Here is a 26200-nt window from a genome sequence, read left to right as displayed (position 1 = left end):
ACTGCTGTGCCTTGCTGAGGTCTGCATGGCAAGACACAAATCACTCTTCAGCTAAAAACTCTGCAGTTCTACAGAGAAACCATAAAAGAGGCGTAAGCTGTGTGATGGCAATGTGCAGGGTAGCAGGAACTTCTTTATTTTTTCCCTGTGGTGGTCACAAATTGCCATATTCTGATGCTTTTTTGATGACATTAAAGTGCATCTTGTCCCACACTTAATATAAGAGTCTGCTAGACAGCAGTGTGAATGTTGGGATAAAAGAAAAAAGGCAAAAGTAATTCGGCATCACCATAAAGTGAATAAATAGCCCTCCAGAGGTACAGGGATAATACCATAAAGCTGATGTCTTGGAATGTGTAGGAGTTCTGTGACACTAGTGAGCATTATGTGTGTTTGTTTAATTATTTTTTATATCTGAATTCCTCATGGTCTGTGTCTGTGAAAACACAACCCTTTATTTTGGCTGCTGTCTTTTGGCTCTCGCCTTTGAGACAGGGGTCTACCCTATTATCTGTGTATCTGTCCCTTGTGTCATAGACTGCCTGGTGCCTTGTAGTGCAGGTTGTGGGTTTAGAGACTGGAATCCAATAAAATAATAAAGAATAATAAAAATAAAAAATAATCTGTTGCCCAAAAGAAACAGCAGGACAGAGTTCAGTAGCAGTAGCTGTTGTTTATAATAAGCCTTTGGATATTTTCAAAGGTCAGGAAGATCGAGTTTTCAAGATTTTTTTGTCTTTTTTCATATGTCCAAAGTAGAGATGAAAAGACCTCAAGGAGTCATCTGGTTCATTCCTGCCCAGGGCAGGATCCCACTTCATCCCTTAATTGTCTTTCCCACAGGGTTGGGATTCCTCTTCCAGTCCGTGCTGCCCAGGTTGTGCACTCGCCTGTCTTTTGAGCCACCTTCAGCTGTGGGGAAGGTAGGAAGCAGCTGAAAAAGAAAAGAAAAAAAAGAAAAAAAGAAAAAAAAAAAAAAAAAAAAAAAGAGAGAGAAAAGGAAAAAAAAAGTCAATATCACTTGTACTTGGCACACCAGCTATTTCAGCTCCTTATTTCTGGCGAATCTGGGAGTAGGGATCAGTTAGGTGTGATCCAGGGGGAAGCCTGCCCCATTCCTGCTGTCATCTTCCATGTTACAGGGACAAAGGCCTCTCCCCTTCCCCAGTGCTTCTCCAGCTGAGCTGATGCATGGATACCCTAGGATGGTTTGTGCTGGAACGCACCTCCAAAGGCTGCCTGGTCCCTGCTCAAGGCCAGCTCTGGTGAAGGCTGCCTAGCACTCTTTCAGTTCAGGTTTTAATGTCTCCAGGAATGGAGACTCTACGATCCCTGGGCAGCTTGTCACTGTCAAGAACTGTCTTGGAAATTCATGTGGGCTGAGAGTTGGCAGACTTTTGGGATAAAGGCTGTTGTTCCAACCACTTTTTTTCCTTTTTCTTTCACATTTTCTGTTAAATGGGGCATGTCATCTTTTCAGAAAGCTGCCTGGTCACTGCCCATCAGATTCCTTAGGAAGAGACCCCAGGTGTCTGAGTGCAGCTGGAGGGGGTCTAGTCCCTGGGAGGTTTGGCAGGGCCCTTCCTGAAGAGGCCAAAACAGGGATTTGTGCTGAGCCAGAGACTGAAGGGCTTTTTTGATCTCTCACATAAATGATCACATACCTGCTATTATTTATCTGAGTCCCCCGGGACTGAAAGTCTTCATGCACTGGGTAAGATTCTCTGCAAACAGATCTGTGATGCACATGGTGTGCAGAACATCGTCCAGCACTGCTGCCACCTCTCGTCCCAGAAGGCTCATCTGGGCTGCAGGGTCGAGAGAGGACCGAGGTGGTGTGGGGTGCTGTCTGTCAGAACCTGGAATTTCCTTCCTGTGGGATGATGTCTCAGACTTCATATTATTGCAGTCTATTTCTGCGTATCTCATTTCCTTTACTCTGGTCAAGCAATGTGAACGTTGATGGTGCTCATGTCCAAGGGTGGATTACAGCTAAATGGGACCCACATGCACCAAAATTTCAAGGTAAAGAAAGAAATAAAAAAAAAATTCTGTGTTCTCTATGAAGCAGATTTTTTGCCCTCTTCTGTAAAATGCTCAGCTCCTTCATACAGCCATGCGGCGCTGCTGATAAGCTCATCAGTTAAGAAAAACACAATTCTTTTTTGCTATTTTTTGTGTACAACTTGCCTCATACAGTGCCTGAATCCAGTTTTTAAGCATGAAATTACTAGTTCTGGTTGTGTGTGCAGGCACATGCATTTGTCTGTATGTCTATATCTGGTGTCCTTGGGCCAGAGCACTTTTGTTACTGTAAAATTACTCCAGTTTTCTTTCTGGAAAAGTTGACAGGGAGCCTAAGAACAGCATGTTGATTTTGAACTTTTTCCATTTGACTATGGATCTGATACATACTTTCAAGTGGAGTTCAGTCATTAAAGTTTTATGTGAACCGCTTAGTTGTGATAAAGTTTTGCAACATAACACATTGTTCTTCATCTTGACATGATGTGGCACTGATAAAAAAAGGCTAAATTTTGTACTAGAGACCAAATACACTGCAGAGAAATTATGTTAATGGCCTATGAAGCAGAATTTCTTACATTTCTTTAGGAGAAGTGGTTGCTTATTTGAGGTAGCTGTTAGACATTTTGGGAAGTGAAATATTACTCAGGAGTGAAGGGTGCTTTCATTCTGACGGACTATTTAAGTAGTCAGTATGTTTTTCTTCCCCTTACTAACGTGTAACTAACTGTAGAATCAAGTAAAACAGCATGAAAGCTGATAATGTTCTTTTGGGGTGAGAATATGCCTTCACCAGTCTGTCCTTGCTCTTTTTCCAGGGATTTATTAAAACATAGGTGTTGATGAGATCTTTGTATCACCTGTGGTGCCTGAGTGGCTGTAATACATGAAATTAATAGATTTACAGCTATTTACCTTTCAGTCTGTCTGGATGGACTGATAGGAATGACACACCTCTTCTAAAGATGAGCAGCATCTGTTTTAAAGATAAGCAGATCTTGAGCTGGACCAGGATTTTGAGGCTGTCCCTCCTGGAGCTCATGAGGATTTAAATTCGTGGTAAAGCAGAAGACAGAGTCCATGTAAACTGCAGTCCCATGGTAGAGCTCATTTAAGCTTTTTCACATTAGTTTTGTAAGGCTTCAGTTTCAAAACGGAATTGTTTGTTCCGTTGTTTCTTTTTTTGTTGTTTTGGTTTTTTAAATTTTTTTTTCCTCTAAGGAAGAAAAACGTGATTTATAATTATGCTTTTTTCCTCCGTTCCTCACACAGAGTACAGCCTTCTAGTAACTCTAAAAGGATTGTTTGCTTAGTTTTGCACTTTGATCTCTCTGCAGAGGGAAGGTTTTGTGTGTCTGCAGCAGCCTGGTCTGAATTTTGCCCAGTGGCAGCAGTAAGGTTGTATTACCTGTATAACCTGTGAAGGGTTTGTTTATAGCCCGAAGCTGACAGCAGGTGCTTATCTCTTCAGTTAGCAGGTCAGAACCTTGGTTTTGCTGCTGGCTCTGCAGCTGCTCTTAGAATAGGTGCTGCGTTGTGCCTTTGGGGGTAGAATGAGAATTTAAGGTTGTCGTTTGAGTCATTTCCTCAGTACTTTCAATCACTGTTGTCCTTACAAGGTACTTGGGAAAATTCAGGGTCAGGTTGGATGGGCCTCTGAGCTACCTGGTCTGGTTGAAGATGTCTCTGTTCATTGGAGGGAGGTTGGACTGGGTGACATTTAAAGGATCCTCTCACCCAAACCATTTCAGGGTTGGAGGAAAAGGCTGTTTTCTAGCATTCCTGCTTTGAACTGCTTATTGTGACAAGGAAGGTAAATGTTAAAACTGTGACAAATGCAAACCCTCTGTTGGGTTTTTTTGGTTGGTTTTTCCTTTTTTTTTTTTTTTTTTTTTTTTAAAGCTCAAATATGTGACTCATTCCCTAGCAGACTTCAGCCAAGTGAACTTAGGCAGGTTCCTGTAGCTGGACTGCTGTATCATTAGATAACCAAAAGCCTGCTTCAGGCAAGTCATAAGAAGATGTGAGCTAGGAAGAGTGATTTTGGACAGGAAGAGAGCTGTGAGAGGTCTGTTCTGTTCCCACAGTTTATGTCTAGGAGGCAGAGAGGAACACGACCTGTAAAGCTTTGCAGCAAAGCTGTTCTCTCTCCACCAATCATCAGCAACCCCCAGCTGATGTGAGGAAGCAGCAATCTTATATCCTCTTTGCATCAAAAAGAGAACTGGGATAACAAAGTGTGTGAGATTGGAACGTGGTTCTGTGTGTGCTGCAGGAGCGGAGCAGGCGCTGAGCTCTGTCCTTGGCTGCACTGCTCCAGGGAGCTGTTTTGCCTCTTCCTGGGAGTGTTCCAGAGTGTGTCCTTGGATGCTGCACCTTAATGCTGGGAGCCCCCCTTGTGGTTCATTGAGGGTGTCTTTTTACTCTTGCAAATCATTCTTCTTACATGAATTAAATTCTTAAACACATACATTCCTGTAGTCTAACCAGAACTTGTAATTAACACCATAACTTATAAGGACCATGACAAAAATACTTAAAATTCAGTGAAAAGCACAGCAATTACATGCAAAAGTCACTACACTAGACTAACAAAAATCCTAATTAAAAAAAGACATCGAAAGATATGTCAGCGTAGGAACTGCACAATTAAGGTAAAGATTTATATTTTCATTTTGGAAAAACAGTTAAAGGCAAGCTATTTCACTTTTCTGTAAGTTGAAGGATGAAAAGGAATTCTAGTGTCTTCAGGAGCTGCTGGCCTGCATTTTATTTCTCCTTAATTCTTGGCTACAATTGTCTAGAAATACCCGTGAGAGAAATAACTGGAACAGCTTTCAGGTTTGGACATCTGAATATTCAAGGATCTGTTTTACTGATGGGTTGTACAGGCTTAAGAAGCCAGGAGGAGGAGTGGTGTCAGTAGGGAGCAAGGTCAGGTAATCTCCTGTGTTACGGACAAGATCCCTTGCTGTCCAAGGGATTAAAGTGAATTTAGGTCTTGGGAGTGCGGAGACTTTGAGAACTCCAGCTACTTCTGCAGATCCTACAGATGGAGAAATGGGCTGATGGTGGTGGAGTGTCTGATACGACCTCGTGGTGCCCCTGGATTGAACTGGGGTTCCTTAGAGGGTTGTGGTGAGGAGTAAGATTTGAAGATGTGAATTTTCTCCTGGATTCTGCGTGCTGTCAGAGTTGGGAAGCAGATTGGTGTTCACTTGGCTGGATGGCATTTTTTCCCATTCAGCATGTGCAGACGGTTTCTGGGAGTACTTTAGCTAGAGTTCTGTACTTTCAGTGCCTGGAACTCGACAGCTTCTCTAGTTTGGCTTGGCTCCAACTCCTTCAGCACTTTTCAGACGGGGTGGGATGTTGGTAGAGGTGAATCCTTTCTGTTCCCTTTTGCTTCACAGGACAGCTTAGGTGATGGTTGGGAGTTCCAAGCTGCTGTAGACTGAGATATGAGCAGGTTATTCATGCCCTGGAGGTTTAGAAAAGCCAGCTGCTGGTAAGCACCAAGCACTGCCTGTGCTCTGTGCTGTTTGTATCTGGTTTAGCACAACCAGTTCTTGGAACAACAGAGCAGTAGCCCAGTACTGTGCTCCTTTTTCCTAGTCTTACTCCCTTAGCATTGACTCAGTCACATAAATCAGTCTCTGGATGCTGCTGGTGTTTGCTCCAGATGATATGTGCTGCTTCAGTACGAGGCTCTGGGTAGGGTTTTCCATTTATTTGTCTCTGAGATGGGCTCCAGGGTTTTGGAGGAGCCTACCCAGACTCCTCTAAATTGGTTGGTAGAGAATAATAATTGCTTTTGGATCTTTTGCCTCCGCAAATATTTTCTTCCTGCAGCTCTGGCTGTCAGAGGCTATGGTTGCACTCATTTTTCAAAACACCAGTCTGAAATAAGTTCAGTGTGTGTGACTGGAATATGAAAATGTCACTGGTGCTAAATACTGTCTCTTAATTTATGATTTCTTTTTAATTCGATTTTTTTACTTTGAGGCAGGATTTAAATGGAAATTATCATCTGTAATTTTAAATGGAAATTAAGTTACTGAGTGTGCTTGTGGTACGTTTTATCACTCCTAACATACACTCACTCCCCCTTCTCCCCTTATTTCTCACACAAACAAGTTATTGCTTCCACAAAAACTTTTGTCAATGAGATGTTATTTCAGACTAGTGAGCTCATGGCTGTCTGCTGGCAGAACTCTGCTCTGACTTAATACAAATGAAGGCTGCTGCCAGGATTTTTTGCCTAATACCTGAGCCTTGAAGGAAGCTCTGTTTCACAGAGCAACGATTGAGCTGCTGTCAGTGGTGCTTCCAGCAGCCTTGCCTACAAGCTTCCCACCTGGCTTTTTGGATGAGCCTGGCTCTGTATATGTGGTGCAGATTTAAGGGGGAAGGAGTTCAGGGCTAGGCTGGGCCTAAGCAGGAGTTTCTTTTCTGCACTCGCCAATTTGTTGTGCAGTGATGTTGGTTGATTCTACCTGTGCAGAGTTTTGGTCACCTTCAGGTTTGCTCTGCTGCTCTATTGCAAGGTGGAGAACTTCTTGTTGCTCGTGGAGTTTGTGGATCAGAATAACAGATGACATCCAGAATAAAGACAGTGTCCCACAGAGATCTGCTGAGGAGAAATGCGCCTCAGGTCTTTTACCTCTCCAATAGAGCGAGATCTCCAAGGAGAAATGAGGGTGTGTTACATCTCCCAGCGCTCATCCCCCACCTGACAAAGCTGACCAGGCTCCCGTGGCTCCTGCAGATGTGTGGCTTGTTGGGTACTACAAAGATGCCTTTGGGATAACCCAGAGGATAAAGAAAACATCAGGTTCTAATAGTTTGGGCACATAGCTGGACCAAGCCTCCAGCCTTTTGTCCTCAGGAGGATGTATTTCTTCCACGTCTGCTGACCCAACAAGGTATATTCCTTCCAGTTCTGTGCTGGCGTAGAAATTAAGAATATACTTGGAAGAAACCAAAATAAAGAGCCCAAAACCATAGATTTCAGCTCATTAGATCTTGTACTGGGTTAAATGATCTGAAGAGGTTAATGAAACTCTTTAAAATAAGAGTTCTACCCAACTGCAGCCGCTGATAAACTGGCAGAAGTTTAGGAGCAGAGTGATTTCTCAGAGGAGACAGAACCAGCCTCTCAGTTTTTCCATGAACTATCTTTATTTCATGTATTTAAGACATCCCTCTAGTGGCCTGATACTTCTGTGATGTATCAACTGCTCCCTTGCAAGCTGTTGTTGCAGAGCAGTTGCTGCTATTGTGTGGATTCCAGATGGAGCTGTTGAGGGATTATTTGAAAGGATTCCAGAAGGAGAATCTGAGATGGTTTCAGATGAAAATTATTTTTTAAAAAAGGTGCTGGGGTTTTGGTTTTTGGGGTTTTGTTGTTGTTGTTTGGGTTGGGGTTTGGTGGGGGTTTTTTCAGTGGGTTTTTGGTTTGGGTTGCTTTTTGGGGGTTTTTTGTGCGTGTTTTGTTGGGGTTTTTTTGAGTCAAGCAGGTGATGCTAAATCTTTGAATTCCATATAGGGCCATTAGCTGATGCTTTGCCTGCACTGTGCCGTAGATCATATTAAATGATCTATTGAACACCTTTGAACATAACTCCCAAGAAAATTAATAGCTTTAGCCAATAAAGTAAGCCATTAGATTTTAATTTATCTGCTGATACATCACATCCGTGTGTAAACCCCAAAGTCTCCAAAGACAGTCTGTGTTATTTTGTATACGGGTTCATATTTTGTAGTGTATTAGAAGTGGCATTTTATCTGCTATTCCCTGTGAAGTGCTGGGATTGGAGTTAGGGTGGTGTTGACCCCTGGCTAAGGGAGGGCCTGGGACTGGATTCCTGCATGCTCAGCAGAGGGACTGTGGGTTCCTTGAAGCTGGACGTTATCTGCTCTTTCATTCCTACCACAGCAATACATTGTTCTGAGGTATTCCAGAAATTCAGTTTTCCAGCCTCTGCAATGGCCTCAGAGCCGCAGGGAGCTGAAATGTCCAGGCCTGGGAATGCTGCTGGATGGGTGCTGTGATGCGTGCAAGGGCTCCTGGGCCGGAGCAAGTCCCTGACGTGTCCCTGTCCCCTGAGGGAACAGGCAAGTCCAACACCTGCAGGTGTGCTGGAGTTGGAACTCACTTCGTCTTGTGCACTTCATCCCCTGGAATGGAGATAGCTAGGATGGGAATCTTTCCCATTGGGAAACAGCAGGGTTAGGAACCGTGCTCTGCAGAATAAAGGCACACGTGTGTTTTTTGGGGCTTCCAGTTATCCAATTTCCTAGGAACTGGTTATTGTAAGACCTAAGTGCCCATTTCTTCTCTTTATTTACATCCAGGCAGTGATGGGGGAAAAATCTACTATCCTCAAACTGTGCATTTGTGATCAGGATTAAACCTTAAAGAGATGAATTGTGCGTTTGCATTCTTCACCACACCACTCTTGCTGATGCAGCCTTCAGTGCTTGGCTCTCCCAGAGATTTGCCTATCTTCAGTGGTGCTCTCTGAGATTTGTCCTTCTCCAGTGATTGCTCCCTAAAACTGACACAAAGAGAACAGCCCAGCAGAAGGGAGAATTGTGATGTTGTGTACTGCAGAGGATGCAATGCCATCCTCCAAGTGTCCCTCTGTTTTCGTGATCCCATGAAATGTACAGCTTTACTTACAGAGGGCTACAGAGCCTTCAGCTTACAAGATCAGAGTTAAGACCTCGCTGATTGTCTTCTCTTCAGCATTAAGTCAGCCATCAGCCCAGCACCGGTTTTCCATCAGTTTGAGTCCAGTCAGTCTTTTCCAAGTGAGAATGTGTTCTGACCCTAGCATCTGTAGTATGTCCTGTGTGTTGACCCCACAGCAGCCATGTGTCCAGCACATGTGTATCCATAGGAGACACCCTGTGGATTTCTGTATCCCTGAGAGAAACGTGAGATCACAAACTGAAGACACTCAGATCCAGACATTTTAGCTGGCCCAAAGTGTTTGGAATTTAAAGCAGAAATAGTTTGCTTTTAATTTTTTTTCTCGTACTAGTACTTCACTGCTTTAAAACACTAAACCCTAAAAATCAGGAACCCCATATCTGAAAACCCAGAGTGGGTTTGTTTTCAGTGCTGAAGGCAAAATACTTGGCTGGGAAGAGAGATTTTGTCTGTGAGTTTGTCAGTTTCTTAAAAGCAGCACAGAGGAAAAGTTGTTCTTCATATTCCAATAGACACAAATTTACCACTAGTCTGACAAGTACTCTGTGAATGCACCAAGTAAACTGCTCTACAAAAGCTGAATATCTGTAGTTTATTTCAGTGTATATTTTGGAAGGAGCGTTAGCTTTTTTTATCATTCCCAGCCCTGACATCCACTCCTTTTTTGTGACTTGTGAAAAACCATTAATCTTTTTGGTTTTGTTTCTCTTTCTGTAAAATGAAACTATGTCTCAGTGCAAGGTTGAGACCCTTGCTGTGGGTTTTGGGGGACTCTGAGCATGGCCTCTGACCTCTGTGGTTCACATCACCTCATTCCCAGAGGTACATTGCAGATGAATGCACTTAGCCATTCAAAGCAAGAACGCTGTAAAATCTATCTGGAAAAACTTCAGAAGATTTTAATTGATAAATTCATTATATCATCCTAGCAGAGTGGTGTTTGTTGTGTTTTCCTTCCCTCCTTATTCAGAATCCTGTCAGCATATGAAGTTGTCACCTTTTCAGCTGTTTCTTCATCTGAAATGGGATGGACAAAATTACATCCAGGAAAACTCTCTACTTCATCTGTAAATGTTGAATATATTTTTCCCTGCTTGGCTGCAGTGGTTGTTTTTCTATTCTCCTAATTATATATAAAACATTTTCAACCATTTGCCAGCAAGTATGATGTAATCCATTTATTTTCAAGCAGTATACCATTCCATGCAATTCAGAGAACCTCTGTTTTCCAGGGTAACTGGCTACTTGAGGAAAATTAGGCCAAAATGATGAAGTCTCAAGTTCCATGCTGGCTTCAGCAAAGTCTAACTCTAAAATAACTCACTGATGACTGTAAGTGTTAGTTTAGTGTTGGTGAAAGCAAAGTTTGGCATAAATTCCTTTATGCCAAGGGAAACCTGTGCCAGGCAGAGAGTAATGAAACTTACTGTGTTTGTGTGCTGTGAATTTGCAGCAGGGAAATGTCTGGTCTGATGTTGTTAAATAGTGTGTGTTGTAGGTGTGTCTTGTAGGTTCACAGGGATTATGCTTTGGTCGTGTTGTCTAACTGCTGATTCTCAGAGGGAAGAGCTGGTCGGATCTCCGGTGTTGACGCTTCAGTTCTGCTTTTTTGTTGCCGATTCCTTGATCCCACGATATGGGAGGTTAAATGAGTTTTGGATTTCTGTCTGGGTTACTTTCCATGGGTGCTCTCTGAAGCTCTGATGATCCTTGGAAAAGCAAAAATCTGATACATCCTGAGTCTGACCAACCGGGATGCTTTATCCTCTGGCTGTGCCACTTTGTGGAGCGTGAGTGGAACAAACTGCACCCTGGGCATCACCCTGGCTGGTGCCTCACACAACCTCTGCATGCCTGGGTGGTGGGGGGACCATGCTTTGTGGAGAGGTTGAGGAGGAGGGTCTGCAAATTGCTGGGAAGATGGATGCAGAGGGAAGGTCAGACCCCGAACATCAAACTCGCTCTAACAGTGAAGATATGATGTGGTGAAGAGCCTGAGCTTCCTGGAGGCATTGAAGTGCTTGGAAATGGGGTCTGAATTAATTAAGTCTGCAAAGGGGACATGAGTAAGTCCCTAAAGCCTGGGTGGTGAGTGCAATGTTATGTAATATCACAGAAAATGACCTTAAAGCTCATGCCAGTCCCACCCCCTCTGATGGACGGGAACACTTTCCACTATCTCAGGTTTCTCCAAGACCTGTCCAGCCTGGCTTTGGACACTTCCAGGGATGGGGCAGCCTCAGCTTCTCTGGGCACCATGTGCCAGAGCCTCACCACCCTCACAGGGAAGAATTCCTTCCCAATATCTCATCTGTCCCTGCCCTCTGGCAGTGAGAAGTCGTTCCCTGTGTCCTGTCGCTCCAGGCCCTTCTCCAAAGTCATTCTCCAGCTGTTCTGTAGGTGTGCTCCACTAGAATGACAGCCTGGCTCCCAAACTGTCTGCTCCTATGGTTATCCTGTGGATTGGGAAAACCTTTTCCGTGCTGCAGAGGTGAAAGCTGTGCAGTCATTTGCCATTTTACCATTCAGAGACAGTGGCAAGCCAGTTGGAACAAGGCTGAGCATTCGATTTATTTATTTTTAGTTTTCTTGCATTACATTTTCTGTATGGTTGTTTTTAATGTTAACACAAACTGTAAAGCTGGTGCATATGCCTTGACTTAAAGACAGATTGTCCTGAGCTGCACTCATCATCTCCTTTTATTTCCTGACCATATGGCAGGCAGCAGCATTCTGGGATACATGTTTTGTGGGCAATATTGGCTTCCTTCAGGTGGCTCCCACCAGCAGCAGCACCTTGGATATCTTGGGATGAACTTGGAGAGAGTATGGGTGGCTTTCATGCCTCTATTTCCAGGAGCATCTGGTACATGGCTAACTTGCAATTGTGTTTTGAAGCCATGTACCTGAGTAACTTAAGAACAAGCCTCAGTGGGTGACGATGTTCAGTGAGATCAGTAATGCAAATCTCTTACTGGCTGTGATGTGACTTGCCTGAGAGGGCACCTGGAGCCCATGTTGGAGGTTAGGATCCATGTCTGAGCTGTGGAGCTGTGCTCTCCCCAGCATTCACCTGGAGCTCTTGGACCAGGATTTCTCCTGGGTTCTCTCAGCGTGTTCTCGTTCCTTTGCTCTTGGCCCAGAGGCTGGGCTGGGGTGCCCAGGGCTGCTGGGCTGCGTGGTGAGGGGGCAGGCTGGCCAAGGACAGGTCAGTCCCCCTCCTTGCCTCACCTCATGCTGTACTCTAGGCAAAGCCTTGAATCATAGAATCATTAAGATTGGAAAGGACTTAATGGACACAGCTGTAAAAGTGAGGATAACCTTTCCCTTGCCTGCAGACTTGACTGATCCCTGCAGAAACACAGAATTGAATTACAGAATACCTTGAGTTGGAAAAGACCTTTAAGGGTCGTGGAGTCCCACTCCCTGCCCCTCACAGTGTTACCTAGAACTAAACTGTGTGACAAAGACCTTCATTGAGAACTTCCTGAGCTCAGACAGGGTTGGTGACATGAATTCCCTGGGGAGCCTGTTCCAGTGACACCCCTCTCAGTGAACCTTTTTCTAACAGTCCCTCCTGACCTACCCCTGCTGCAGCTTCACTCTGTTTTCTCATGTCCTATCGCTGGTCACTAGAGAAGGGAGTCTCCGTCCTTGGAAACATTCAGAAGCCATCCAGAACAATTCTGGGCAATCTGGTCTTGGTGGCCCTGCAAAAGGAAGGGGGACATGATGACCTCCAGAGGTTCTTTCTGTGATTCTTGTCTTGTGGTGCTGAGTTACCAGTCCAAGGGTTCATGTTAGAAAGCCCCTGTGCAGCAGTGGGGTTGGCTGCCCCTTGGGACAGCCCTGTGGTTTGGAAGAGGAGGTGCTCCAGCAGCAGGAGGAAGGCCAGCCTGCATGCAGGCTTGCTGTGATCTAGGGCAGTGCCTGGCTCCCTTGTGAGATACAAGACGTAAAACATGGCAGCTCTTCTCCTCCTGAAGAATTTGTTACAGATCCATGGTTGACTTTTCTTGCTGTACCTCTTGACTGTATTTTGAAAGCAGATTCTGTGCTAATGTTTCTCATCCCAAAGGTAACTGACTTGTTTGTACAGAAGCTGTAGAAGAAGCAGTCAAGAAATATACTTCAGTTTCTATTCCTCTGTGTCTATACTATGTTATAAACACCTGGGATTTTATCATCCTTAAAGCTGCCCAGTTTTCCTGCAAGAAGCCAGTAATTCACAGCCCGCTGAGGAGAGCAGGAGTGTTTACGATGTGCCTGTGTCAGCTTTGGCCCTGTTATCTTGCTCTGTAAGAATAAACTGAAGTTATTCTTAGTGTCTAAAGCTCAGTGAGTTTCTGGGTGCACAGACAGCTCATTGTGCTGCCTGCTGAGACAGTGCTGGGGATCACACAGTGAGGTTTTAGCGGGTGGGAGGGTTTTGGCTCTGACCCTTCCAGCAGCAGTGAAAGGGCAATGGTATTCCATCGGCTGAGCGTAAACCCAACATGCTTTTCCTGTGCAGTAGCAAACTTTGACTTGGGTATGATAGATTTTTTTATGGCCTTTCACAAGCAAACTAGAAATAGTTCACAGACATCTGCTGATCACAGTTTGAAAACTACTGTTCTCAAGCTACCCTGAGGTTGGATTCCTTTGGAAAAAGTCTCACTGACTTTGTCTGCTTCTGTAATCACAGAATGACAGAAGGGTTTGGATTGAAGCAGACATTTAAGCCCATCCAGTCCCATCCCCTGCTGTGGGCAGGGACACCTTCCATTAGACCAGATTGCTCCAAGCCCCATCCAGCCTCAGACCCTTCCAGGGATGGGGCAGCCACAGCTCTGGGCAACACTGATAAGTAAGATACCTGGTACAACACACCCTGGGGGTAATCAGCTCTAGGGGCAGGGTTGGAATTACCCTCCCTTACTGGGCTTAGGGTGGTCTGTGTTCTGTATCATCCGTTCCTGGTGGGAGCATTGCAGATCCTTGGAGTGGAAAGAGTTTCCCTGCAGAAGCGGTGAGAAAAAAAGTTGTTGTAACTGCTTTTGCCTGTGTAAGGCAAGTCTGGAGCTCTCTCTCAGGGTCCAAACCTTTACACTTGGCATAGCTCCCTGTGTGAGAGCACGATGTTGGATTGACAGCAGCCCTGTGCGTGTTGACGGCGGCACTGGGGTTGCTCCATGTGTCTGTAACAATCCATTCATCTGGCACATGCTCCTGCTGCAGCCCTCTCCGTGCCCGGACAGTGAGCCCTTTCATGGAGAAATGCAGAGTCATATTTCTGAGTGCAAATTAGCCAGGGGATTGTTAGTAGTGTGGGCTTGGCCAGGCTCATTTCTGTGAGCAGCTCTGGCGCTGGAGCAGGGAATGTGTGGGCAGACACGCTGTGCGTGCTGCCAGCAGACGCGGGAGCCCAGGGCTGGTCCCCCCGCTCTCTTGGGGGACAGCTTACTCACGGAGCAGGAGTCCTTCAGCCAAATGTCCTCCAATTTGTCTTGCTGTCTCTTGCAATTAGACTTTTCCATAGGGTGCTGCAGCAGGAATATAATGCTTCGCACTGTGCTCATTGTCCTGTGTGCCCCAGGAGTGCAAAGGAACTGTCCCAGCCTGCTGGGAATTGCTTGGATGCTTCTGGGATGATGCATTGCTGGTATTGCACTGGGTGACTCTGGTGAGGCTGCTGCACTAGGGCAGTCCCAAGCTTGGGACCGTGTCTGAGTCCAGACTTTCTTCCTGCCTCTAGCTCCCCATTTCCAGGCCTTTGTGAGCAAGGGCAGATTGTTCTTCTGGTGGAATGGACATGTACCGGTGGGGCACATGTGGCCTCTGCTTCCTCTGATGTACAGCTCACGAGGAACAGGGGAGGAGCAAGTCCTGATCTCTTCACACTCTGTGACCAGTGACAGTGAAACGGCTGGAGCTGTGCCAGGGCAGGGTCAGACTGGAGATCAGGGAAGGGTTCTTCCCCCGTAGAGTGCTGGGCACTGCCCAGGCTCCCCAGGGAATGGGCACAGCCCTAAGGCTGCCAGAGCTCCAGGAGCGTTTGGACAACGCTCTCAGGGATGCACAGGGTGGGATTGTGGGGGTGTCTGGGCAGAGACAGGGGCTGGACTGGATGATCCTAGGGCCCCTTCAAACTCAGCATATTCTGTGTTGGTCAAAGGAGCCTTCTCAGAGGTGGGTACAGAAAAGAACGAGGCGTTCCCAGTCAGCTCTGCAGGTCCAGTGTGGACCCCTGCAACATGACTGCAAAGCCTGTGAAGGTGGCATTTTTCAAGCTGTTACTTAGTGAGCACATCCCTGGATACACACATCCAGCCCTGCTGAGCTGGAAGGCGTCTCCCAGCATTTGTGCCACATTTTTTCAGGAATTGTCATGCACACACTGAATGCTTTACCATCAAGGTTTTCTTCAGGATGTCTGTGCACCTGAGTATGTAGGCAGGTAGCAGCCTGCTGGAGACAGCTCTGGAGGGCTTGCTGCTCTCGTCCTGTTGACCGTCCTATTCAGCCTGCAGCAACAACAAAGGAATTCCTGGTCCACTGGAGAGGCACAGAGTGTGGATGGAGATCAGCCCTGAACTCAGAGCTGACCTCAAACAGACCTGTTGGGGTGGCAGTCCTGTTGCAGGGTCTGCATGGGGGTGTTGTTGAAAGCCTTCTAACGAAAACTGTAAATTTCTCAGTGAGGGGCTTCCCTCAGCCCTGCTGGTGAGCTGTGTTCTGAAGAGTGCTGCAGGGAAAAAAAAATCTGTGTTTCGGTGACCTTTGCATCAAGCTGTGGATAAAGTTTGAAAGTTCCAGGGAGTCTGATGTGAAAATATGGAGTAGTGTTGGTCTTCATTAACTGTTTCATTTTGAGCATCTCCTGTCATTCTAAACATAGCTGGTTTTCTCTCTCCAGAGGCAAAATCCTTTTGGATAGCCAAGTGTCCTTTCCAACTTTGTTTGTAGGAAAAGCAGTTTATGGCCTATTCTTACATTTCTCTACTCCAAATCCTTTTGGACCTCTTCTCCAAACGCTCAGTATGGGGTTCATCTCAGAGAAAACTGTTGCTAGCACTCATTGAGCTCTTCCTCTTGTTCTCTTACTCTGTTATTTTAAGTTTGTGACGGCCTCAAAGAAAAGCTGTCTGACCACTTTTGTGCAGAATGGCTTTATTGTTGCCTATCAGCAAAATTTTCACATGAAAGGGTCAGTTACAGTATAAAGCTCTCCAGTGTCACACAAAACATCCTGCCAGTTTCCAGATCACAAAGCAGATTCTCAATTGGTCAAAGAAGTTGTTCTTTGCTCCAGAATTAGCTTGGTGTGTTTCTTATTGCTGCTTGAACTCCTAAATTGTATGAATTAAAATATTCTGATTTGATTCCCTCATTTCTTATACTGTTTCTTTCAGCCAGCACTGGACAAGATGAAAAATTACTTGTTTGCAGTCATTTAATTATGCAGTATTCCAGCAAGAATGTGTTTCTGTGTGTTGAAATTACTTTTAGTCTTGTAGGATGTTGGGATGAAAACCAATTTGTGATAAAGTCATATTTCATATTTTTAGTCAAGGGTTCTTAAAAGTGTCTTGCCTGGAAGGGTACATTCTTATACAGTTGGGAAGAGCGGAACATCCCATCCTCACCCACATAACTTGGTTGTGTTCAGCTAATCCTCTTTGTCTCTGGATGGGCTTGGAGAAACCAGGGCTAGTGGAGGTGTCCCTGCCCATGGCAGGGGGAGGGATGGGATGAGTTCAAGGTCCCTTCCAACCCAAACAGTTCCATGCTTCTGTGATTCTATGATTCTGTGTAGAACTGGTGAAAGCTCCTGTTGGATGGTGTGGGACAGGGAGGCAAGCACTGCGTGCTTATTGGTACTTGTAGCACAAGCTTCTGACTTTGTCCAGGGGAAAAAAAACCAAAAACATAAATTAAAAGAGTAAGCTACTGAAGGGTTTGGGTGTGTGTTTCCCTCCCTGCTGGGTGTCTGGTGGTCGGTGGTGTGAGTGTTCTCACCAGTGCAGCAGGCTTTGGGACCTTTGCACTGCTCTATCTGCGGGCTTGGTGCAGAGACCAGAGCTTTTCAGGTGTTTCTGTTTTGGGGGACCCTTGGCAATGTGGTACAGGCCCATATTCAGTGTGACCATGGAAAAATCAGTGGTGCTGAGCACCTAACTATGAAACTCGTCCATTTTTTGTTAGCAGAGACAAGAACATTTCTAAATCCCAGTGGTTCTTTCCTAGTATCCCACACTTACATTAATCTCAAACAGCTGCATCAGCTGGTGTCTGAGTTAGTTGCTGGGATTAAGCTGTCCTTTCAGAAATTACACAACTGTTGCAATTAATTCTTCCTTTGAACAGTTGATTTCAGAGGCCAGTCACCACCCTGTTCCTGCATGTATGCGATTTCCTGGGCTTCCCTTAGAGGACTTGTTCCCTTGAAGCCAAGTCTGCTTGGAAATACTCACAAGATGCAGCTGGTTTTTGTTTCTTTAAAGTTTAGCAGCAGGGTGAGCATGGTGAGGATTAAAACAAGACAGAGAGAGGACTTGGGATTGAAGTAGCAGGAACATCCTTTGCACTGCAAGAGAATTCCCATTGCATGGATGCCAGGAAAGCTGTTACACAGGAATTCTTTGACTTCTGACATGAGCGAGCCATGAGGGTTGATTTAGATTAGATATAAGGAAGATGTTTTTACAATGAGGGTGGTAAGGCCGTGGCACAAATTGCCCAGAGAAGCTGTGGCTGCCCCTGGATCCCTGGAAGTGTCCAAGGCCAGGCTGGGCAGGGCTTTCAGTAACTTGGGATCATGGAAGGTGTCCCTGCCCATGGCAGGGGATGGAACGGGATGAGCTTTAAGGTCCCTTCCAACCCACATCATTCTGGGATTCCATGATTCAGTCATGGGGAGTGAGGGACAAGAAAGTGAGTGATTTCTTGAGGTAGCATGGAGAGAGCAAAAATCCTGGTGTGTACAGAAGTATGTACACACATATATCTGTGAGTCATTCACTTGGACTTGGAAGACTGCTGAAGGTTTTAAAATCAGTGCTGCTGCCAGCAAAATCCATTATCCACAGCTGCTGAAGGGCACGGGGAAAGAGTTAGAGGGGAGCCCTGTGTGCTGCATTCCTGTGCTCTGAGGTCCTGTTCTTGTACAGCTGCCCAGCCTGGGGAGCAGCACTGCTCGTGTAGCTGCGTCCACGTTCCCACGCAACTCCCTGCCACCCATCTGGGCCCAGGTGGTTTGGGGACCAAGTGAAAATGAAAAACAAAAGAAGGTGCTTCCAAAAGTCTGTCCTTAATTAAGGAAACCCTAGAACAAATGCCAAATCCGTACGAAGCCAAGAAGTCTTATACGTACGTTGGAATTTTGGCAACTTATTTAAATGCTTAAACAGTTCTTTGAACTTGGGCTGAATGTTCAGGCCCTGTTAATGAAGTGCGTGAGCATAATTGTACTAAAATAAGTGATTTAGATGGTTTGGATCTATTCAGAGTCTCTGGACTACATTATTGGAGCTGTCTCATGGTTTGTTATCCCTGATCCCGTTGGTACCTGGGAATTTTGAGATACCAAGTCTCAAATTCACAGATGTGAGGTAGGGCTGGCAGACCTAAAAAAACCCCATCTATTACCTGAGTTTCATCTCTGCTGGATGAGTAAGAGCCATATTTGCCTGTTGGTGGGGGAGTGTTTGGAAGGATACAGGGGCTCCTGCTTGGTTTGTTGCTTTTTTTGAGAAGATTCTGGGCAGGAGAACACGGAGTAGTTGACAGTAACTCCGTTTAAAATCATACAACAGACTAATCAAATGGTTTGGGTTGCAAGGGACCTTAAAGCTCATCTTGTTCCATGCCATGCCATGGGCAGGGACACCTTCCACCAGACCAGGTTGCTCCAAGCCCTGTCCAGCCTCACTTTGGATACTTCCAGGGACTTGATCTGTGGTAAAAACAGACATTTTCACAGCTGAAATTAAATCCCTCAGAAGTGTTTTGCTTCTGTCTTGTTTTGAGTTTTATTCCTTCCTCTTTAGGATCCATCCCTTCTCTTCCAGTCTCTTCTAGCTGCACTGTTTTCTAGTCCAGGTAATTCATCCCTGGCTCACAGTGGAAACTGCCGCTTCAGTGGGGTTTATATTTTGACTTGGTTTTCTAAGCCTGGCAGCTTTCAGACAAAAAGAGCAAGGAGAAATGACTCGTCTGTTACTTTATTTACCACTTGTTTTGGGAAATCTAAATCCAAATTTATGTTTGACTCCTATTAGGGCTCTGTGGCTGGACTCTGCTTTCTCAGTTATTTTTGGCCAGGCTGATCTCACACCCAGCATGAGCAGGGCAGCCTGGGTGACAGGAGCTCAGCTCTACTCAGACCAGGAGCTCTTGGGGCTGCCTCGAGGGACTGAAAGCCAAAGGCTTTTATGCAGGATCAAAACAATTCAGATGTTAAAACTCCCATCCTGTGCTCTGTTCATGGTGTGTCATTAGTGTTGTGGTAAAAAACGTGGGGCTGCCGGAGTTAACTATTAATAGTGGCTGGAACTGGATGAAGTGGTGTGGATTTTTCCAATGCTCTGGGGGCTGAAATCCCTGGAGTCTCCCCAGAGCACTGGGGGAAGCCCCCGTGCAGTGCCTGTTGCTGCTGGCTCAGCTCAGAAGGTGCTCAGGAAGATGCTGAATCCTGCTGAGGGCTGAGCTTTGTCCTGGAATATTTGAGCACCTCTGTTAGCACACGTTCTGGAACAGAGCACTCAGAAATGTGCTTCCTCCATCCCTTTGGTGTGAGCTGTAACTTCTCTCTGAATGTTTTAGTGCTGCTCAGCTCTCAGGAAGATGGCCAAGGGGAAGTACCGATGCCTTTGTCACCAGTCTCTGTGTTACAGTTGTTAGGAACGATCTGCTGACGGGGTTTCCATTGGCTTTGGGCTTCACTTTGGAGGAGACCCTGTGGGTTTCAGGCATATGGTCAACCTATGGCTCTTGCTTCAGTGGAACTCAGTGTTGGACCACATCCCATGGCAAGCCTCACGGGTGTATTGAATCCCTGGCTGCAGGCAGAGAGGAAGCAAGGGAGGCAGTTAAAATGGATATCCCTGGGGCTTCCTGGAATTTGGTTGCATTAGCAGCTTCGTTCTGTACTGTGTGGAAGCAGCAGGACCCGGGGAAAGCCAAGTGCATCCTCTTCCTGTGAACCATTTTCAAAGCAGCCCCAGCATCAGCAGCCTCCTGACCACTGTCATCCTTTGCGTGTTCTCAGTGGAGTGATGGGAAGGGCCCACTTGAGCCTGGCTGTCCAGATTTGGCTCTCACAGCCATGAAGGGTGCACCCAATATTCTCCTGAAAACACTGACAGAAAGGGAAAGGAGCCTCCTTACAGCTTCTGTTTTTGAAAGCTGGCTGCCTCCAGCCCTGACTCAGCTCTGCACTGCTTGAAAGAGAAGCACTGACCCTTGTTCCAAGCTGTCCCTCCCACCCTGTTTATCGAAGGGAGAAGGTGGTAAATGTAAAATCCAGTAGGAAAATTACTGCAGGGCCCTGGCTCTGGAGTTTGCCTCAACTTGTGTCACAGCATGACCCCATACTCTTGACAAGCCAGCAGCACACAGGGTGCATTTTGTCCTCTGGTGTTTTTCCTGTACAGATGGTGAAGGTGAAAATTTTCTCATCTGACCCAGTGCCTGAGGTGAATGAACTAAAGCTGGGAAGAACAGGCCAGAGTGTGAAGAAGTGAAAAAGGCGGATTTATTTTTAATTCCCTTTTTGGGGAGGAAAAGAGGAGAACAGCTGTCAAAGCCTAAATTAACTCCCCCTTGCGAACATAATTTGAGGAGACATTATCAAGCTAAAAATATGAACAGTTTGTAAAAGGAGCTGTTTTCTGCATATGCTGCTACTCACATTACTTAATTTAAACAGGAGGTGCTTAATGACATGCTTTGATTTTCCACTGTGCACAATCCATGAGTTTTTTGAGAGGGGGTATTCTGCCGAGCATGAACAATGAGGGCTTGTGTCCATGGTACAACTCCTGGGTAAAGCCAGAGTAAATATTGAAGTGTTGTAGTTCTATTGACATAAGCCCCTATACGAGCATTCTCACTCAAGCTCTTCAAAAATTTAATTTCTGTTTATTGGAAATGGGTTTAAATCTGAGTGGAAAAAGCTGCCATGTTACTGGAGTAGAGTTGTCCATCTGAAGGTATGTTCTGGTCTCTTTATTAAACTTTTTCTGAAAAGAGTGGGAGGAATTAGAATTTTTTTCCTCCTTCTTTTTTTTCCTGGTTGTGTTGCACAGGCTTTAGGTTGTAAGTCTTGTAGGGGACCTTTTTTCTTTAATTAAATCCTGGATGTTATTAATCAGCTCTTGAAAATGGTCCGTGCAAAAAAACCCAGGATTTGAACCTGATGCCAGTTCAACACTATTGCTGACAGACTCCCACACAGATAATGGTGCTGTGCTCAGCAACTTGCTTTCAGAAAATACACCCAAAAATCCAGGCACTGCCTTAGTCTAAGGGGCACGTGGACAAGCCATGCTCCTGGTAAACTGAGTGGAGCTGGGTTACAGTGATCCACTCTCTTCATCCTGTCAAGTGCAGCTCGTGAACCAGTAAGGATAAGAGGATGGAGTAAAAACACTTGTCCAGGACAGGCAGGTGGGCAGAGGTGATAGCATCTCTGGTGTGATGTGTTCTCCTGACCAAACTGAAGTCTTGGCTGTGTACTTGGCTTCTTGAAATGCTAGAGTGCTGCAGGAGGAGTGTTTGTAACGTGGAGTGTCCTGATGTGCCTCTCAGGGCTTGAGGAGCTCTTGTTCCCAGTGAGAAGTCCTGCTCACATTTAATTAGCTTGTTTTTCTTGTGCAGGGGTTGTCATTTCAGGAAAAAAATAAAATAAAATAAAGTATGTGCCTGTTTTTCCACCCAGTGCTATTGCAAACACCAGAGCTGCTGTTTTTTTCGGGGGGGAAAGGTGGACTGGTTCAGATACTACAAAAGGAGTCAGTGCCAACGCTGTTTGATCTTAAATGAATTATTCTGTAACTAACAGTTGTGTGAAACAACGTTCACTTTAAAATTTTCCAAGGTTTATTAAACCTTAACAAATACAACAAAGGACTGGATAAGGAAAAAGGGCAGCGCTGGGAGTGTGACCAACTGCCACAAGCTCATCTACAAAATGCTGCTTTTATACCCTTGGGGTTGCATCAGGCAAGCCTGGCCCCTCCCAAAGCTGTCAGTCACCTCTTCTTCACCATCGAGAGCCAATCATCACATTAGCCATTTATTAAAAATGGCTTGGGTTGTCTGGGTTTTTCAGGGTGTTGGTTTGTTGTCCTTTTTGTTGGGTTTTTTGAGCTGAAAGCTGGAAGAAAAAGGTTTGCCAAACTGCTAGTCATAGGGCATGTTTCATCCAGGATGGAACAGACTTTATTGCCTTTGAGGACTTTTGGGCTTAGGAATGCTGCTGGGTGTATAGTCCTGGAGAGAGCTGCTCCTCCTTTGTGCCAGAGCCCTGGCTGATCCATGTCTTCGAGAGGTCTGCTGGGATGTGAATTTACCTTCCATGTGTCACCATGACAGCCTGGGCACTAAAGTCATAGAATCAAGGAATGATTTGGCTGGAAAATGCCATTTTCTTCCAGTAGATTCCCTGTGGGTAGATGTAGAGATCCCTTCAGCTCCCTTCTGCACGTCTTGCTTCTGGCTGGAGGATGTTGGCTGATGGTATCATCTGGGGTAAATTCTGTCAAGGGCCTGCTGCCTTAGCAGGAGCAGGATGGAGTGTTCCAGGTGTGATGGGAAGAGTATCCTTGTGCTTAGGGAGGCAAAGGTCTTCCTCTAACTCTGCCAATTGCTGTCATTCAACTTGAAGGTTTCTTCTGCTAGTCAGAGATTTGGGCTTCATGAAGCAACTCTGAGCAACTGAGGGAACAGCCTTCCATCGTGGTAATCCTTTTCTCTGAGGCTGAATGACTCTACATTTTCATGTTGTCACAGAAATTTGTGTTTCATTTGAGAGCTCTGGGTTTCTATTGCACAGCCCTGCAAACAGCTCCCCATCTAAAACATTTTGGGCTTGTGTGTGCAGTAAGTTGAATGGAGAAGAATCTCCTGGCTGAGATGGGAGCAGCCAACATAAAACTGAGATTAGTTTCACAAGTATGTAGCTGAAGCTTCCTCTTTCCCTGCCCAGCAGCAAATCCTTTCATATGTCCCTACTGATAACTATGTGAGGTTAGAAGGACTGGGATGAGGTTAGAAAGAATGGGATGGAGCCTGCTCAGGGAAAAAGGCACATGGACCTGACTCTGTGAGAGCTGTGTGCTTACTTTAAAGGGTCTCCATGGTCCTTAAGGCTGGTCTGGACCTGGAAAAGAGGATGCTGTGAGATGAGCTGTGATGTTCCCCAGGCTGCCCACCGCTGTCTCAGCCCCATTTGTGATGGCCAATTGCAGTGTGGTTCCAGTTCCACCTTCTTGCTGCCGCTGCAGCTCCAGTGATGACCAGGAACGTGAAGCCATTTCCCTAGTTCTCTGGTATTTTAGGAATTCTGGAGCTGTTCGCTGACTGTGCAGCTGGAACGTGGGAGGAAAGCAGAGTGAGACCTGTGAAGTGCCTTGGTGGGTGTGGGAGCCCAAGGAAGTGTATGAAAATGGGCTCCAGGGGATGAGCTTCATCTGTAAAACACATGGAGCAAGTTGGACTCACACCGAGTCAGCATTGCACCTGTTTTGGTCCAGCTCAAACGTCATTGCAAACCAGATCTACAGTGCAGCATGAGCCAGGGTCTTGGTCAAAAGCAAACCCTGAAGCCATGACTAAGCCCAGCCTTGCTCTGTCACGGGAGAGCAGTTAATGACACGGGAACCAGCTTCTTACACTTGCTGAACTATTTATTGTTTCAGCAGACATGAATAAATATTCAACAAATAAGCCTCCTGGCCTTAAGTGATTGTGGTGTTCCGATTATAAATAAACTGAAAATCCAAGTTCTTGGTTCTTTTTTACTTTAAAGCAGGCTAGACCCCATGGGAATGGTATGTTCCTGTTGCACAAACTGAAAAGGGTTCACGTCCTGATTTTCTTCTGTAGGGTCATATGGTGACTTGGAGTAGAGGTATTTTCCTAAAATAGCTTTGGAGTAGCTGTAGGATTTGGGATGCGGTTCCTTTCTGCATGTTCTCCCCTGGCTGCAGAGAGCTCTGCCTTTAAAGCAAGGTGGAGGATGTTCTGAGAAGTGCCTTTGGGTCTCTGGAGCTGGAGGATGAAACAAGAATTGTATAGCAGTTGAGGGGAGCTTCCAGCAGCCTCCCCTCAATGATGTGTTTCACACTCTCTTTACTGTCTGCACCAGACCTTGTGGGACTATTTATACTCCAAGAGGAATATGAAGGGATTATAAATTCCCAGTGGAGCTTGCTGAGCTGTTCATTGCCACGGGACTGCGTTTTCCTGCCCGTTCCAGCTAGGAAAAATGAGCAGCCCTTTCAGTGACAGGAGTTTTGGTGGGATCTGACACAGCCTCGTGCTGGGTGTGCAAAGCCCTGGTCCCAGGGAAGGCAGCTGGGGAGCAGACGCTGGGTTGGGACTTGGCTCCCTTGTCCTGTGACCCGAAGGCTTCAGCATCCCAGGCAGAGAGCAGTGTGTGGCCCCCATGGGAACATTTCCATGGGATTGCTGTCGGGGTTGTGAACCTGTTCTAGTCTGTTCAGCTCAACCCTGATGGAAAAAAAGCCATTCTTCAGCAAGCACTGTGTCCCTTCCCTTCACTAGTGGCACATTTTAGTCATTTGTTTCGGTTATTAAATGGTTCTTACGTCAACCCACAGGCTTCGTTCCCTTCCCCTTTCCACGGTGGTGGTACTCAGTTGCCAGCTGCGTGTCTTGTCTTTTCTGGTGGCTGGAGTGGACAGTAAAGCAGGGGTTTGGGCAAAGTCACAAGCCTGGTGCTAACGTGCTTCCTTTTCTCTTGCTCTGCCAGGGCAGCCACCGACCACAACATGGACAACACCACAGCAATCCTCAGGGAATGGCTGAAGAACGTGCAGCACCTGTACCACGATGTGGAGTGGAGGCCCATGGAGGAACCCCCGTGAGTACCTGGGAGGGCTCTCGGCTGAGCAGCCCGAATTCCCGAGGTTCTGTTTCCAAATCAAGAGTCGCACTAAATGTCCAAGTGGATTATTTGCTCTTTGGAGTCTGTCCCGTTAAAATTGTGTTCTTAGGGAAAGAGGTGAGATAAGGTCTCTGTAGAAAGGTCTCTCACTTCGGTGAAGCACCTCATGCAGAATTTTGTGGAAGAAAGTATTTTCCATTCAGTTATTTAGCATCTGCAGCTGCTCTCTTTGCATGGTAAACAAATAATATCAAGAGATACGGGGAATTAAAATTATCGTTCTGTACATTCTGTATTTGCAAGGAAGCAGGGAAATTATAGCCTATTCCATAGTATCTGTGAAAGTTCTGAGATATCAAATATTCAGTAAGTGCTGAGCCAGAGAACTGGATTTAATTCCACATATTATGCTTGCAGAACCATTGCTTTGAAATATGGCGTGTTGGGTTTTTATTACTTTAATTTTTATTTATTTTTAAGATCAGCTGTTCCTGGGTTTGTTCTATTTTCAGTTTCCTCCATCAAGGAAAATTACGTCAGTTTCCCCTTCCTTTAGGCTTTTGTATTTGAGTTTCTCACTGCGGCGATGCAGAGTTTGTGGCACGAACCCCCAGGGAGTGCTGGTTTCAGAAGCATTTTTAATCCTTTCATTTGACTTCAGTTTCCTTCATCCTGCCAAACTTTGCTTAAGTTCCGCAAAAAGCTTTTGAAATTCTTAGCTCCTTCCCTGACTTAGCTGGCACTGTTTCAAAGTCCTGGATTTTTGTTCCTCATTGGGAACTGCCCCTGAGTTCCCTTCCATCTTTGTTAAAAGGTCATCGTTTTTGAGCTGATCCTGAGGGCAGAGCCCTGCATGTGGCTTTGCTGCCATGCTGGGGCTTGTGGGAGCGGGTGTTGGGAGATTTAGGAGCTGTTCCTGGGTTGTGTTAACAATTCCTGTTAATGCCCAGGGAGGCCAAGCTGCCTTCATCTTCACTTCCCAGCTCTGCTGGTTCTGCTGGCTGAGGGGGGCTGCATTTGCAGCCAGGCAGAGGGCAGAGGAGTTTGTACCTGAGGTCAGGCGGGGTCAGTGAGCTGCAGGTCAGTTTGGAGGGGTCCCCTCTCTGCTGCCACGGCACCTCCTGCATGGGATGGTGCTGCTTTGCTGGGCTGTCAGGAAACTGTGGCACTGCTTGTTCTCTGGTGCCTTCTGTGCTCATGCCAGCTCAGAACTTGGAATTATTCTCCCTCAAAACCTCTCCTGGGTTGCCTGAGGTGACTAATGCTGTTTTGCTTTCATAATGAAGGCAGCAATGGAACTCTTTTTTTTTTTTTTCTTCCTTATTTTTTCTTCCTTCTTCTCT

The 26200-nt window shown here is 45.9% G+C and overlaps 1 protein-coding gene across 1 annotated transcript in view; it reads left to right on the top strand.

Moving 5' to 3' along the window:
- Nucleotides 1–24837, top strand: part of COLGALT2 (collagen beta(1-O)galactosyltransferase 2) — a 29668-nt gene extending 4831 nt beyond the window's left edge. The window contains exon 2 of the mRNA XM_040073131.1: nucleotides 24723–24837. Within this exon, the coding sequence (XP_039929065.1) occupies nucleotides 24723–24837 (115 nt within the window). The remainder of the gene's footprint in view (nucleotides 1–24722) is intronic.
- The last annotated feature ends 1363 nt before the right edge of the window (nucleotides 24838–26200 follow it).

This window comes from Hirundo rustica, chromosome 9, assembly GCF_015227805.2.
Source record: "Hirundo rustica isolate bHirRus1 chromosome 9, bHirRus1.pri.v3, whole genome shotgun sequence".
NCBI classification, from domain to species: domain Eukaryota; kingdom Metazoa; phylum Chordata; class Aves; order Passeriformes; family Hirundinidae; genus Hirundo; species Hirundo rustica.
This window is presented reverse-complemented; position numbering and strand designations above follow the sequence as displayed.